This window comes from Musca autumnalis, unplaced genomic scaffold (assembly GCF_047663935.1).
Source record: "Musca autumnalis isolate F117 unplaced genomic scaffold, ASM4766393v1 scaffold_4, whole genome shotgun sequence".
Classification (NCBI taxonomy): domain Eukaryota; kingdom Metazoa; phylum Arthropoda; class Insecta; order Diptera; family Muscidae; genus Musca; species Musca autumnalis.
Window position 1 is genome coordinate 81,470,374 of NW_027411977.1, and position 17,313 is coordinate 81,487,686.

The 17,313-nt window shown below is 34.0% G+C and overlaps 1 protein-coding gene across 3 annotated transcripts in view; it reads right to left on the reverse strand.

Annotated features, from left to right (window-relative positions):
• Positions 1-17,313, reverse strand: part of LOC141403708 (uncharacterized) — a 254,034-nt gene that overhangs the window by 44,238 nt on the left and 192,483 nt on the right. For all 3 annotated transcript variants that reach the window (XM_073986533.1, XM_073986531.1, XM_073986532.1), the window contains one exon: positions 7,971-8,004. In XM_073986533.1, coding sequence (XP_073842634.1) covers positions 7,971-8,004 — 34 coding nt within the window. The remainder of the gene's footprint in view (positions 1-7,970; positions 8,005-17,313) is intronic.

Genomic DNA, 17,313 nt, shown 5'->3' on the forward strand with positions numbered 1-17,313 from the left:
TTCCAAGGATATTTTACCTAGAAATTTTTAAATAACTTAAGGCGTTGTGATTAGAAGGTGAGTTTTCATTGCGATTTATAGCTAAACGAGGAAACGAGTAGAGTCCTAATATATGAATTTTAAACAAAGTGCATAAAAAGTATAACCCCCTTTATTTTCTTTCTTTGACATTCAAATCACCGTTAATAAGAACTGTTGTATTGCATTCTTGTAATTATGCAACCAATAGATTAAAATTACATTTTGTCTTATTCGTAAGCTATAGAATTTATATAAAACTATGTTTCTTTTGATGAAGTCATTTGGTGATGTTCATAGAAACCACTAAATATTCCCCATAACGAGATGAGTGCATTTGAATTCTAAAGTTCTATCGGTATACAAGGGTATTGATTTCCCTTGTGTACATGGGCTACAAAGTTTATATCTTTAAAAACTATGCATAAATATACACTAGTTGTAGATAAGTTTTAGGTAACAAAAGTTATCAGCAAAATTCACCTAAATTTCGCTGGAGGAAATTTGTAGTTAGTAAATTTCCATAATATTAGCTTAATATGATTTTGTTTACCATATATATATGGATATTATCTAGTAAAAGTCCGTCAATAATGATTTAAACGTACAAAATTATTTGTTTTTGTTATTACTCGGTAATCCGCACAATTCGATAATCCGGACACCGCCGAAATATGTGGTGTCCGGATTATCGAGATTATACTGTAATTAGTTTATTTTCCTATCCACAATATCAGCCGGAGACGTTTTCTGACCACCGAAAACCCCATAACCAAATAACAGCAAATTTAGGCTGAAAATATAGATAAAAACTTCAAAGAGCTTGAAATCTTACGGTACCGTTATATGGGGGCTATACCAAAACTTATGTTTAAGGAAAGTTTCCCTATCAATGAGACTCAAAATACTAAATTGCAGCCAATTCGGGCCGAAAATGTACATAAAAACTTCAAAACAACTGAAATCGCGAGGTACCATTATATGGAGGCTATACCAAAATCTAGACCTACTAGGAACCCTACTACTGGGAACGCTAAATATCAAATTACAGCCATTTCGGGTCGAAAGTATAGATAGAAGCTTCAAAATACCTGAAATCAGGATCTATCGCTATATGGGGGCAATACCAAAACCTGGACATGTGTCCACAATTTTTAGTGCAGAAGGTTTCTGACTACTGGTAACCCTAAGTACGAAATTACAGTCAATTCGGACCGAAAATATAGATAAAATCTTCAAACTACCTAAAATTGGGTGGTACAATTATATGGGTGCTATAGGAAAAACTGGACCCATATTGATGCTTTTTTTAGCTGAAGTATTTTTTACTTACACTGTGCAACATTTTTAAGGTAATCTTGTGCAAACAATTTAAGCTGAGGATTTTTTGAGAGTACAGACCCAAACGAAAAAACCCCTCAATGGGTGATGTAATAAAATATTTGTAGAAATAATGAACTCGAAAAACTACATTTATTGCCTCAAATGTTATAAACTTTAACTTTTCTTTATTGCCTTCTTTTTATACCCTCCACCATAGGATGGGGGTATATTAAGTTTGTCACTACGTTTGTAACTACTCGAAATATTCATTGTAGACCCCACAAAGTATATATATTCTTGATCAGCGTGCAATTCTACATCGATATAGCCATGTCCGTCCGTCTGTCCGTCTGTCCGTCTGTCCGTCTGTGGAAATCACTCTAGCGTCCGAACGGATTGACGTAGGTTGATGAAATTTTGGGAAAATATGTTATATTTACGTAGGACTTTTGGTATTGAAAGCGGGCTATGTAGGTCCACGCTTTCGTATAGCCCCCATACAAAATGACGCGTGACGCGTCGTCGTTTTAAGGAATTTTTAAGATATTTGGCCCATTTTACCACCGAATTGGTTGTAATTTGGTACTTTGTGTCTCCAGAGGCCAAAAAATATTTCTACCAAAGTTGGGTTATATAGGTCCACGTTTTGGTATAGCCCCCATATAAGGCCCCATATAAAGTACGCGTCATTTTAATATATTTTGAATGTATTAGATCCATTTGACCACAGAATTAGTTGTAATTTGGTATTTTGTGTCTTCAGAGGCCAGAAAACATTCGTACCAAAGTTGGGTTATATAGGTCCACGTTTTGGTATAGCCCCCACATAAGGCCCCTTATAAAGTACGCGTCATTTTAATATATTTTGAATGTATTAGACCAATTTGACCAAAGAATCGGTTGTAACTTGGTACTTTGTGTTTCTAGAGGCTAAGAAACATTTCTACCATAAAATGTTTATATAGGCCCACGTGTTGATATAACCCCCATAGGACGATATCTCCCGATTTTCGGTATTTTAAAGGTTTTGGCCTCATTATCACACCGAGATGGCTGAAATTTGTGGTGGAGGGTATAAAAAGTTCGGCCCGACCGAACTTAATGCTTTTCTTACTTGTTAGGGTTTTGTGTAGGGAAATCCCTCACCAGTAATTCCTGGGAATTCTCGGCTTTTTGGTTACGGTATTTTCCCGGGAATCAAAATCATATTTCCCGGGAAATCGGGAAATATCTTTTTACATTTATCACAACTAATATTGAATGAATGAATAAACTATGCCCATCACTTTTATACCATAGAATCAGAATTCGATTAGATTTTACAGAAGCAAGAAATTAGAAAAGATTTGGAAAAAACTTTCATCTAAAAAAGTGTTTTCAGGGAAAAGTTATAACAAAAACATTTTTATTCTGTTTTAAGTGCGAAAGAATATTTTCTATTTTAAAGTCCCATTTTTATACCCTCAGTCATTGGGCTAAAGAGGGTCCGACTTGCTGGCTGGTGCGCACGATAACTTTCGAACGAAGCCACTGATCAGGTCAAAAATTTGGCATTCGAGATTTTTTTCAAACTTAGTTTAAGTTCGAAGATGGACCATATCGGTGGCCCACTACTTCCGGTACCTTCCCCACAAAAGTTCAACAATTATCGCTAGCAAATGGTGCGAACAATAACTCTCGAAGGGAATAACCGAATCGGTCATAATTTTGCATATGGTAATATAAGTTCCAGGCATAGAACCGGTTCCACACAAAATTCGGAAAAAGTGAAGTTTTAGAGCTCCCCTCGGATCGATTTGAAATTTTTTTAGCAATTTGTCTTTACGTCCCCCTTTACGACGGTACAAATTTTGTCGGGGGCAAGTCTATACTTCTTGAGATAATGTCTTAGAAGCTCCAAGAAACCTTGACGGCAACAACTCAGGGTTGGAATATGGACTATATCGGTCCAGCCCTTCGGGTACATCCAACACAAAATTTAGAAAAAGTCCAAAAAGTTCTACTTGATTGCCCTGTTACGACGGCGCAATTTTTGTTGGAAATGGTCAGTGTGGGCAAAATCCGGGCAACATGGTGCATTTTTCCATATTTTTTCGTTTTTAATCGATATAATATTGATCCACTCTCGTATTTTAAAATTTCCCGGGAAATCCCGGGAACATGTCATTGTTGTTCAGAACATGTCATTGTTGTAAAACGCCTCTATCACATTGTTTCAGTTTTTTTATAAATATGTCAGTAATGTGATGAAATCCGAAATGCAAGAATAAACTGTTGGTGTGAACTATGTTTGAAATACATGATGTATGGTGCAAAATACCACTGATACAACATGAAGTAAGCATTTTGGAGTTTCAGAATGTTTTGAACTTTATTTGGAAGATTTTTGCAAAGGGTTACTTGGTTCAACTCCAAACAGTTTAGCTGATACTGGCCAGAATTTTAGCTATTATGTAAAATTTTCTATATTTTATCGATTTTGATGACCTAGGTGGAGTTTTTCTTATGTAGTCTGTTCAAAAGATAAGTGCTACAGGCCAAATTCCTATTCGTTTCTGAGATAAAGGGCCGATTAATGTAAAAAACTGTAGTTTTAGCCCGATTTAGATGAGGCCATAAAATCTGAACTGGATCTGAAAGGACAAAACCCTACTAGGGTTTTTGTAGTCTCAGTATGTACTTTCAAAAATGCATACTGGAAGTTGTTTGCATTTGCAGTGTTGCATAGTGTTATTTTAAGCATTTACTGAAAAAAGCAGATCTATCCGACGATTAGAAATATTTTTGCCGCACCTCCCCATACAAGTGCAATAGGCCCACAACTCTTGTTACTACTCTTTTTTGTGCAGTTATAGAATGCGAGTTTTTTTTGTCGGTAAAGCCGATTGATTTTTCTTGTGATGGTAATAACTAGACCGTAATTAAGTGAGATTCTCTGATATTCTCAAAACTATATCTTATAGAACGTACGATAGGAAAATCTTTAATACACTTTTGAGCATTTTGCTTCCAGAAGTCATTGTTTGTCTGGTGGGCGATATGAAGATTTGTGTACCGAAAGGTGGGTGGATCTAAGAAGAATATATCGCACATATCGCATGAATATTGTTCAAATAAATCTAATAATAATATTTCAACATTGTGTTTTAGAATATAGCTAATAGAAATCTTGAGGATTTTGTGGCGAAATCTGAAACTATAGTCTTCTCTGCCTTTCCCAAAGGCAAATCAATTTACCGTAACTAACATTACAAATAAAAATAAAATACGCTTATTTCTGTATTTAACTATATAACTTACTAAAAAAATATCTAAATATCTCATATAAAGTCACCTATAACCCATTGTTTATTATTAATGTTCGAAATAGTTTTACTTCCAAATTATAGCTTACAAATCTCTTATATGAGTACCATTTTGAAATGACTGTATTCAAACACACCCACTAATTTTAGAAAAAAAAAAACTCCAAGACAATAGCACCATATATGAAGAACATATACTTGTATGCATTTGCAAGAATTATAAATCCAATCTTAGAAACGATTTATGTATGTATGTATGTTGTTTGATGTGTAGGTGATCGTTATCATCATAGATTTACATAAGAAATCATGTATGCCAAATTGATATGAAAAATTACCTTTAAGGCATCAATCATTGCTGAATGCTTCTGACCGTTTAATTTCAAAGACAAAATGTGAAACTGTGATTTTGGTCACGTCAAATTTATGAGTTAAGTTTGGCCAGAACTAAGAAATTGATTTCACACAATCAACCCTGCAAATGAGTATAACTAAATTTGCAATAGATAATACGCAATTTATTGTTGATAGTTGTAGTAATAAGATAATTTTGGATTAGTCATTTATGGGGTTGGGGCTAGGGGCAATAGGGTATAGGTAAGATGTTGAAATCTTTATGAAGTTCTTTAAAGAATATTGCAAAATTTATAAAATAAAGTTATCTTTGATGTAGAAGCTCCAATTTGTTTGTCAGATTTCTCTCAAAAAATTGAGAATAAACTTTATTTTTAATTAATGGAATATATCTTGCCCTAAAAGACCACTGGAAGCTTCCCACCACCACAAAAACTACCGTATTTAATGTGAAACATAAATACATAACTACACCAAATAACGATATCACATTTATCACAGATATGACTCTGTCTGCATCACAATCACGTTTGCTCGTCTTCTTGTTGTAGGGCCTTCTAATCAATTATTTATGTTATAGCTGTCAACAATAATTTCGACTGATGGAAATTTATGCATTTTAGATTTTTTCATAAATATTTATCATGATGTACGACTTCGAATGGAAGGTACGTACATACATACAATCGTGCAATGATAAACATCAAAGGTTGAGTTATGACAGTTTTATTGCTGCTAGAGGTCAATAAAGGGCCAAATAAACACAACAATTTATTAAGAAATCGGCAGTGCATTTCGACAAAGGCATTTGAAAATATCAAATTCAGATAATTTAGTCTAATCTTCAAAACAAATCTTAAATTTTTAAATGAATTATTAATTGCGAGTAATTATGCAAATGATTTGTTCATAATAATACAATTTGATTGTTGCTGATATGATAATTGGATTAAGATAATCCGTTATTTAATGTCATTTAATCAGAAATAAAAATTTGAGAATTTTATTATGAACAAAAACATTTAAAAACAAATAACAAAACATGTTTATATTCAATAGATTTCTTGTCTGAAAATGGAAAATATGTGGGTAAAATGCTCCAGACTTAATAAAATTCCTAATTCGATACATCTTCAGCATTATGGCTCCAGAGAGAATAAAGCCATTCTCACTATCAAAAGTGAGGCTTATTAAAATAATAGTTTAAGACCACATACATATTTGAAAAATCAAATTTCGAGAAAAACGCGATTTAAGTTGCCGATTGAAATATGACTTCCCAATTTATAACGGTTATTACACAAAAAATAAAATAACTACTTGGACCATACTTTGTAAAGAGCTAGCCAGATATCAGTGCTGAATTTCTGTGCAGGATCAAGCACAGTTTCGGAGTCGCGGTATTTTTGGCTCGACTCCGATTTCGGACCGGTTTTTCACGACTCCGGCTCCGACTCTGACTCCGAGTCGACTCCGAGGGTAAATTATACCACCAAAATTAATAAAATTTGCACAAATGTTTAACTTTTTCCTATATTTGGCGCATATCTGCTAATTTGTTGGCTTTTCTTAACATATTCTTTAGAAAGGGCATTAGTACTCAACTACGGAACATAACTATGAAGTAACATTCATATCTAACTTACATTCCAAACGAGCAATAAATTACAATTTTGAAAGTTTTTGTCGGTTTTGGTTTTTTTTCTTCGCACGAGTAAATTTTGGACAACAATACCAAAAAGATTTTGCGAACATTAATATTTTTCTTATTTTCTTGTACTTCATTCCGAAATTATTATTCAATGTATTGTTAAAAAAATTGTAAAAAAGGTAAGTATTTTTATTACAGTGTTTTATTTAACTTGATTGGGCAGTTTAGTTCAAATCTGGTAACTCATTTTTAACACAGTTGCAGTTGACCAATCGAACTGAAACTTTGCACACTTTTCAGATTTAGATGACAATACATGAATATGGATTCAAAGCCAATATTGGCCCATTTTATAGTGTTTTAACAGTGTTTTGTTTAAATTGCATTTCAAATCTGGCCCTCCTTTTCATACGAGTGGGACCACTGTTCAATGGTGACAAGTTTCCGTGAAGAACTTCTTCCCAAAATTTCAACGTCCTATCTTCATTTTTGTGGATGCTTGAGTGATTACCACAGACAGACGGACGGACTTTTGGTTAGAAAGTTTGGAGGAAGTTTAGAGGCGATTGCCATACTATACATGTTACAGGTCCTTACTAAAAGGAAAATATATTATCGGCTTAATTTTTGGAATTCCAATAAGGTGCTTGAAAACTTTACATAATATTTTTTTCTTATAAAATTAATAAACGAATCCCAAAATTTGTTAATGCCCATCACTTTACCATATAAAAATAAAACAAAAATTCTTTTGATAAATTTAGAAGAAAAAAAGAATTTTGTCCGGAGTCGGACTCGAGCTTTTTTTCACGACTCCGACTCCAACAAAATTTTATAGACTCCGACTCCGAAACTATGGTTTGAACACTTACGACAACCTACTTTACATCGTTAGAAAGGCGATATGTTCTACTACTTTCATTGTCAGGTTTTGCTTTTGGTATACCCATTATAGATGCTGAAATATTCGCTTTGGAAAAAACGGGACCACCATCAACACCCAAAATTTGGTGAAGATCGTCGAGTTATTCATTTTTGGCCAAAACCAACTTTTAATACCCTCCCACATAGTGGTGAAGGGTATAATAACTTATTCATTCTCAGCCTACTGGTAATGCAGAAGTTAGTTTGGTTAGTCAGTTGGTTCTCAATTTTTTGCTGATAATGCTTTATTTTTTCCTACAACGCTGAAGTGATTTTGACCCACCACGATGATTGTAAGAAACTAAAAGTCATCGAGTTTGAGCATCAGTACTTGCATTTTCAGTTGACAATAAGCACTACATTAAATTTATATTCTTATTAATAATTTTACTCACCTTAAATTATTCAATAGAGGAAGAACTTTTAAACCTAAAATTAAAAAAAATGTTTATTATTAAAATATATAAATAAAACATATTTTTGTTTAAATATACAACATTAAAAAACAACAGTGTAACTATTAAATTCTTGTACATCCGGATTGAAAATCCACCCACATATACAATACTATACATATGTGTCCATCATTGTCATCAACATCTAGATAAGCACCACTCTCGTGTCTGGCCAGAGACAAAACCACATACATAAATAAATTACTTACTACATTATCAATATCAATTAACACATTCATGACATGTGCTGGCTGGCTGGTTGACTGCAGTATGGGGATCAGATTGATGAAGAATTTAAAGATTTTGAAACGTAGTGTAAATGCCATATGTGTCAAAATCCATGGATGCAGTCAGTCATGATACATGCCAAATGTCAAGTCCATTGTTGGTGACGACGACGAACGCGGAAACTCAACATTTATTTCATAGCAATCAGTGTTGAAGTTCATGAACTTGCATTTCTTTCGTCTCCTCACTGTTCATGCTGTCGAGAAAAATGCCCTATATCAAATTCAGAACACACATTTTGTGGCATGCATCATTTAACCAATTTCTTGGGAATTAATTATGAGTGTTGAATGTGCTGTGACATTTGGGTTTGTTTTGCATTTTTCGTTAGCGAAATGAAAACCAAGACATGGGATACTCACATATGAATACACATATTCCATTAATGAAACATAACTAATTTAAAGAAATCGGTTAAAAATAACAAGAAAATGTTTATGGCGAAAACACAAAATTACTTCGAAATATCTAATGACCAATCTGGGATATATAGGAGTTATATGAAGGCATTGACTTATTCTTTGCTATTACGCTTCTAGAATATCACCAGTAGAGCGATTTATTTTGTCGTTATCGGTAAAAATCGGTAAAATTAAAATTACATAATTTGGTGGTTGTGGTGTTTTCGAATCTTCGGCTTTCCTTTTTCACTTGTAAATTCTTCGATCATTAAGCTCAACTCCAAAGAGAAAATAAATAAAATTTAACAATAATGATCTTTGCCCTAATAGGCAAAATTTAAAATAAAACAAGTAAGCAAAGGTTATAGTCGGATGTGATACCTTATACCAATGCCCCTGGGAATTAGCTTTCAGCAAATAAAAATTCCTTTATGGAACAAATAAGCTTATTGTAAGAACACTACAAATGCCATATACAAATTTTCAAAGGGAACATTGTGAGTTTGTTGAAGATCTATCGTCAAAAAAAGTGCACTTGTAAAATACATATGCTTGGAAATGCATGAATTTTAAGCTTTTTAGGGTATTTCGAAAATAGTTCATTGTGGATATGTATTGTGATGGAGAAAAACAGTGGCCAGATTTGAAAATAGCTCGCCGATTTCATTTAGAAACAACAACAACTTCGGTTGAAACAAAAGTCGTGTTGACCAGTGTTATATATTAGGCTGTAGGCCCGTTAGTTACCCAGAAGACAAATTATTGCAATTTGCATCAGGGGAAAGGTCAGTAGTTTTTTTCCATATGTAGGCTACTTTGCTGGTATATGTACTCAGGAAGGAAAATATGGACCAAATTTTAAATTGTTATATTTTTCATACAAAAGTAATGGTCCATTCAACCCACTAGATAATATGGGATCGTCATCCAAAATTATAGGCATGTTCTTAGACCTAAACTCTTACATCGTGCGAAATCTCGTGACTATTGATCTATAATTGCGACCTCTAGCGTGCTTCTGATTACACCACAAACAAATAACTGGATATATTAGGATGTAACTCTGTTATCTCAGCACGTAAATCAACATAATTGGCATCAATGGAAAGGTCAAGAAATGACCTTGCAAATGTTATTTACGTGGGCGGAGCTGTATATTAAAAATTTTCACAAATTTCACACAAAAGTTGTGGTCCATTTAACCCTCTAAATATTATCTGATTAATATCTCAAATTGCAAGCTTCTTCTTTGTCATATACGACACGATGGCGTTCAAGGCCAAACTCACAACTTCCAAAGGCTGTGCTAAAAGGCGTTTGTCGCGTGGAAGCCGTGCAGGTTGGATGGAAAAATGCTCATTATTGAAAGAAGCACATTGCATTTGTTACGAACATAATAATAACATCGATATACTCGTCGGATATAGCCCCCATAGAACGGTAACTCCCGATTTTCTGTATTTTGAAGGTTGTGGCTTCAATATCTAACCGAAATGGCTGAAGTTTGGTATATGGGATTCGTTGGGGATATGCAACAGATCTGCCGAAAATATGTATAGGAGCTATATCCAAATCTGAACCGATTTCAATATCATTGGGCAACATTTTTTCTAGGGGGTTTTGTTCCCTTATAAAGAAAAAATAGTTAAAAATTCCCTTTTGGGTTTTAATAAGAAAATATATGTATAAATCGTTAACAGAATGTTATATCTATCCGCAGGTGTTAAAATATTTCTAAATTTGTTTTTATTTTCGCGGAAAATCAACAAATAATGAAAAAATCTTAGAGTAAATTTAATTTATTTTAACTCAGAGTCCATATAAATTTAAAATCTCTCCAGAAAAATGTGAGACCAAAATTTTTAAGATTGGATTTTTAATTTGCATATTGCAGCAACAACAAAAGACAAAACTTATTGTTGGAATATTATTTCAAAAAAACCGTATAATTCGCGAATCCGTTTAAATCAGTTGAGGTGCATGTGCTTTTCGGATAAAGGGAATCCATGTCTATCAATATGCATGGATTTTCCCTTGTTTCATTCAGCGGCCAAAGTGTGCCATCAGTTGCATCTTACTATTCAAAAAACCTTCAAGTATTTGAATAACAACAAAATGTTTTACAGTGGATATGAAATTGATTAGTTGCGGGCGGAGGGTAGGGAATACTATAGTTTCAGTTGTCACCAAACAACTTCATCAGTTCCCTTTTCCGCCGACTCTGTATCGATAAACAGGTCAATAAGCCCATCCAGCAAATTAAACAAAATGAGAAATTTGCTATATGGCCCTAAAACTGATTACCCTACAATTTGAGTCGAACTAATAGGCATCAGCACGGCCTTGTTGATCAATGCGTAATGCAAAAACAACAACTTTCTCGTTGTTTTACCCCCGCTTATTGAAGCAACACTCCTATGTTCGTATTCTTTGCAAAGCAAAGACGACATAAAAACAGTGGTGGATATAAAATTCTTTAGTTCGACTCAAATTGTAGGGTAATCAGTTTTAGGGCCATATAGCAAATTTCTCATTTTGTTTAATTTGCTGGATGGGCTTATTGACCTGTTTATCGATACAGAGTCGCCGGAAAAGGGAACTGATGAAGTTGTTTGGTGACAACTGAAACTATAGTATTCCCTACCCTCCGCCCGCAACTAATCAATTTCATATCCACTGTAAAACATTTTGTTGTTATTCAAATACTTGAATACAACAAAATATGGACTAAAGCTGAAATAAACACAAAGATGTAAAATTCTGCAGTCCAACAATAAAAAACGCCAACAACTATATTCATATTTTATAAAATAAATTAACAGTTCGCGACATATTAAATGGTGAACCTCAACTTCAACGATTGTAAAACTTTTTTGAATATTACCATATATATAATTTCTATTTTTTCTTTGACTTCTACTTTATATTGTGCCAATTTTCTCGCTGATATCTGTAAAACTCAACGAGTTACAGCTGATCTACTACAAGTTTGGCATAATTCAACAAAAAAGTTATTCGAGTTTATGAAGCAATAAATCACCTCAAATCTTGCTTGATTTTGCACAGAAATTTAGCACTGATATCTGGCTTGCTGTTTGCAATATATGGTGCAAGTAGTTATTTTATATTTTTTGTTATAATCTTTTTAATTTGGGAAGTCAAATTTCAATCGCCAACTTAAAACGCGTTTTTCTCGAATCTTAATTTTTTTTGAGATGTGCCACTCTTTTAGTAAATGGGCGATATATGGGAGCTATATCCAAATCTGAACCAAATTAAATATCGACCTGTACTTTGATTACAAAAATATATGGATTCTATGTATGATGGATGATTCTATGTAGGTATATCCCTAAAAGGCAATATGGGCCTATCTCGTTTCCTTTTGTATATTGCCTACAAACGCACAAAGACAAAATGTGGTGTAGGGTATAAATAGAGACAGACTCTGAAATTTGGGAAAGAAGCGTTTTTTTGGAGGCAGGTAAAGTTCGAAGATGTGTACGATTTCAAATTTGGCATTTAGGGTTCCTAGGGTTAAAAAACGTTTCTACCAAAAATTATGGACATATATCCATGTTTTGGTATAGCCACCGTATAATGGAACCTCCCATGATTTTTTGCCACATTTTCAAACAAAATTACCTACAATTTGGCATTTGGAGTTCTTAGTGGTCACAAAACTTATCTACCAAAAATTATGAACATAGGTCCATGTTTTGGTAACGGTGTTGCCCAATCTAATTTTTTATGTTTTTAGACACATTTTTATTCCGAATTAGCTATAATTTGACAGTTTCTAGATGTCAAAATATTTATCTAACAAAATTGTGGACATATATCCATGTTCTGGTATAGCCTCCATATAACGATACCGATCGATTTCAAGTATTTGGAAATTATTATTTACATCATCGGCGTGGGCATAGACCCACCTTTTTATATTTTAAATTTTTTTTGGTGTTGGAATTAGCTAGAATTAGGTACTTGAGGATCCCAATGGTCAAAAAACTTCTCCACCCAAGATTGTGCGGATTGGTACTCTAATTACAGAATGACAACTGATTATTGCATATAAGATCAGGGTATAAAAGGTTCGACCAGACCGTACTTAACCCTTTTTATACACTCAGCCTTTAGGCTAACGAGGCTATCTACACTTTGATACGACCAAAAATTTGCCTCATCGAAGTAACGGTTTTAGATCCCAAATATGTTTGGACGAAATTCGTATCAGACAATTTGGAGTCGATTTTGTCCAAAACATATATGTTTCATATAGTTTAGGTTCGAAGATTTGCCATATCGGTCTACTCCTTCGGATACCTCCTCCAAAAAGTTCAAATTTTTTCTGTAAAATGGTGTGAACGATAAATCTCGAAGAGATCTATCGATTTGGTCCGAAATTTGCACATCGTATTATATATTCCAGATATAGATCGGACTCGAATATGGGCTATATCAAACCACTCCTTCGGGTACCTTCCACACAAAATTCGGAAGAAGTGAAATTTAATAGCTCCTCTCGGATCGTTTCGAAATTTTGTTCAGCAGGTTGTCCATGCGGTCTTTTTTACGACGGTACAATTTTTTTCGGGAGCAAATACATACTTCCTGAAATAATGGCCTAAGAGCTCCAAGAAACTCTGACGGCACCAACTCATATAGCAAATCCGCCAGATAATTCTCGCAGGGAATTTTTGATTTGTCCAAACATTGCACATCGTATTATTTCATCCATTCTTGTATCAGGGTGGAATACGGACTATATCGGTCCACTCCTTCTGGTACCTCCACCACAAAAGTTCAAAATTTTTCTGTAAAATCGTGTGAACGATAAATCTCGAAGAGATCCATCGATTTGGTTCGAAATTGGCACATCGTATTATATCTTCCAGATATAGATCGGGTTCGAATATTGACTATATCGGTCACACAAAATTCGAAAGAAGTGAAATTTAATAGCTTTTCTCGGATCGTTTCGAAATTTTTTTCGAGCAAGTTGTCCATGCGATGCGCTTTACGACGGTTCAATTTCTTTCGGGGGCAAGTACACACTCCCTGAAATAACGTCCAAAGAGCTCCAAGAAACCCTGACGGCACCAACTAAAGTAGCAAATCTGCAATATAACACTGGCATTTGTCCAATTATTTCATCCATTCATGTATCAGGGTGGAATATATATAGACTATATCGGTCCACTCCTTATGCTACCTTCCCCACAAAAGTTAAATTTTTTTCTGTAAAATGTTGTGAACGGTAACTCCGCAGGGAACAATCGATTTGGACCAAACTTTGAATACGGACCATATCGGTCCACTCCTTCGGGTATCTCACACACATAATTCCGAAAAAGTGAAGTTTAAGTCAATATGTTGTATTACCTGCTCCCTTTACAACGGTCATTTTTTCGGAGTAAGTCTATACTTCCTGATATAATAGCCCAAAATCCCTGCCGGCAAGCCTAGCGTGCAAACCAACTCTCAAACTTTTTCAAAAATTTCTTCCAAAATTAGTTCAACGTAAATTAATATTTTGAGTTCTCTTTGATCAGAAGTTTGCTTATTAAACATCTTTTGTATGACAAAGACTTAGTATAGCCCCACATTACGGTACCTACAGAGGCTGCGGATACATACTTTCATACTTGTTTACTTGTTTAACATTAAATAGAACATTGAGATTCTACAACATACTTGTCTTTACCGACAAAAATCGGTAAAATTAAAACGTTGTGGTCCTATGCTACTAATAAAAATTCACTATAAACAATAACTTATTGATAACATCGGAAATCTGTAACAAGTATTCAGCATTGACATCGAAAAGGCTTAAATGATGTACACTCATCCTGTGAATTTTTTTACCTTTTAATATTTAATGAATCGATAAAATCAATAGTTCGAAACAACAATACACACAATGTAAAAAATATAAATTTTTCAAATTTTCATTTATTTATTTGCTACATGTTTACATTTCCAAACTATATTCAAATAATTACATAGTTTTAGAAGATGTTCAATCAAATATGCGGTTTTTCAACAGCGTTGTTAACGTCGATATGTGTTCATATTTTGCTATGTGAACATTAATCTTACTTGTGGTTTTTGAATCTCTGCTACGCTGATGTTTTGTTTTTGGTTATCTAATTAAACCGATCTCCTACCTCAGTGTTTTAATCTAATCGATGGCAATTCGATTTCCATAACATTGTTGTAAATCAATAATCTTCAAAAATGAGGTAAACTGAGATTATCAGTTTAATAGATGTTGGGTGTCGGCATCTCTATAGATTTCAAAATAAAACCTCAAGGGTTTTTGTTGCATTTTTTTAATTTTATATTGTTAAACATGGTTTTGGGTACGTGTTAACTGTCTATTTCGTGGTATAGTCTAGATACCCATGTCATTAAATTGTCAAGTAAAGCTTGCTGTAGGTTATTGTTACATCGTGTAGAAGAAAATATTAAAATCATTGTTTCTCAATATTATAAATCTGTAATATCAATATTCCTCCAACTTCATAATCATTGATAAAATCTCCCCATTAGAACACTTGTTAACCAAAATTTTCCATTCTTTTCAATTATGCAATAAATTGGAAATTATTTATAATTAATTATTTAATGATATATTGTCAAAGCTATCGGCAAAATAAAAAAAAACACTTGAAAAGGGTCATTTTAATTGCTCTGTAAATATCCCCCTTCCCCCCTTAAGTGATAGTAATTTCCAATATTTATTTATGGCGTTAACTTGAACTATGTTTATTTGCTTTGATTCTATGAAATAAACTGAAATCATTGTCGTCGAAATACACCACAGACCACAACTGCCATCAAAACACATTGAGCAGCGGAGCACAGCATGTACTCAAGTGCGCCAATCTGCTGTTGAATAAAAGTCGTTGAGATTCATTTGCATTTTGAATTAGATGTCATGCAAAACAATAAATTATCGTGTAACGTACAATTTATCATTTAATTGAATTATTCGACCCAAAGCAATAAAAACAAATAGACAGCAAGCTGGCTAGCTATCTGTGTATGCGGATGCGTTCCCGGTATTATATTGGATGAACGAAAATTTGTCCCATTCCATGCACTTTGATAAAAATCATAAGCTTGTTATTCTCTATTAAAAGAAAAAAATAAATAAAATGTAGATGATACAAAAATCGCTTAATGTTGGAGTTTTTTACGACTATTTTTGTGGTTAATGGAGTTATTAGCCGTAATAGTATCATCAATTAAAGCCTCATTGTTTACCCACAATTCTGTGTCGGCGTTAATAACAAGTATAGATGGACTCGTCTCATCATTGGCAACATTGTTTGTGGGATGATGATGATGCGTTGCGTTGCTGATGAGTCCGAGTTTGTTGCCGTTTGATTAAACTTGCCTCAACTGACCTTGTGGCATTTGTGACCATAGTTTGAACAATAAAAAGTTATATAGCAACATATTTGTCCTTCAATACATAAAGATTCCAAATAAATAGCTAAAGAACAATGGGAAATAAATATTTGCTTTATATGGAATTATTATGACAAGTTCAACGATTTGTAATAAAGTTTCATTAATATTTGTGATGCGTTTTTTTTACATATTGATCAATACATATACCAATGCAGAATTAAAACAGGTAAAAAGTCGTTAAGTTCGGCCGGGTCGAACTGTTTATACCCTCCACCATAAAATTGTCTTAATTAAAGTGGAACAATTAGTTTCCTTTCACAATTTCAGATGGAACGAATTTTCGACCATGGATACCCCAAATGCCTAAATTATCTAATCTAATTTAAAAAAACGTGTTCAGCCAGGACAAAATGTACCACCTACGGGACTATATCAAAGTGTCGACTTATCTTTACAATTTTTGGTGGAGAAGTTTTATAATGGCGGGGAACTTAAAAAGTCAAATTACGGATAATTCCGTCAAACGATGTAGCTAAGACCCTCCAAATACCGAAAATCGGGAGGTACAGTTTTATGGGAGCTATACCGAAACATAGACCTACATATATTGACGATTTTTAGTGCAGACGTTTCTTGGCCACAGAGAATTCGAATGTCACATTACAGATAGTTCGATTTTTGGTAGAGAAGTTTCGTGGCCACTGAAAACCTCAAATGTCAAATTACAGCAAGTCCGGTTAAAAATGTTGGCTTACTTACTTAGCTGGCCCATTACAGAACATTTGTTCCATAGACCGAACTAAGAAAAGATCTCCAATTCTCTCTGTTTTTCGCTTCGCTTTTTGGAAAACCGCGCCTTTTCATTTCTTCATCCACTTGTATGCTCCATCGAAGCTTAGGCCTCCCGATTCTGCGTGCGCCGCCATGTGGCATGTATTCATACGACTTTTTAGCGGGTTCATCAGTGTTCATTCTTATGATATGGTCTAGCCAACGCAATCGTTGCATCTCGATACGTTTAAATATATTCATGTCTTTCTATAGCTTATATAGCTCGTGGTTCATACGACGTTGATATTCACCGTCAACGCAAATCGGCCCGAAGATCTTTCGAAGAATTTTCCTCTCAAACACACCTATCACTGCCTTATCTGCTTGTGCAAGTACCCATG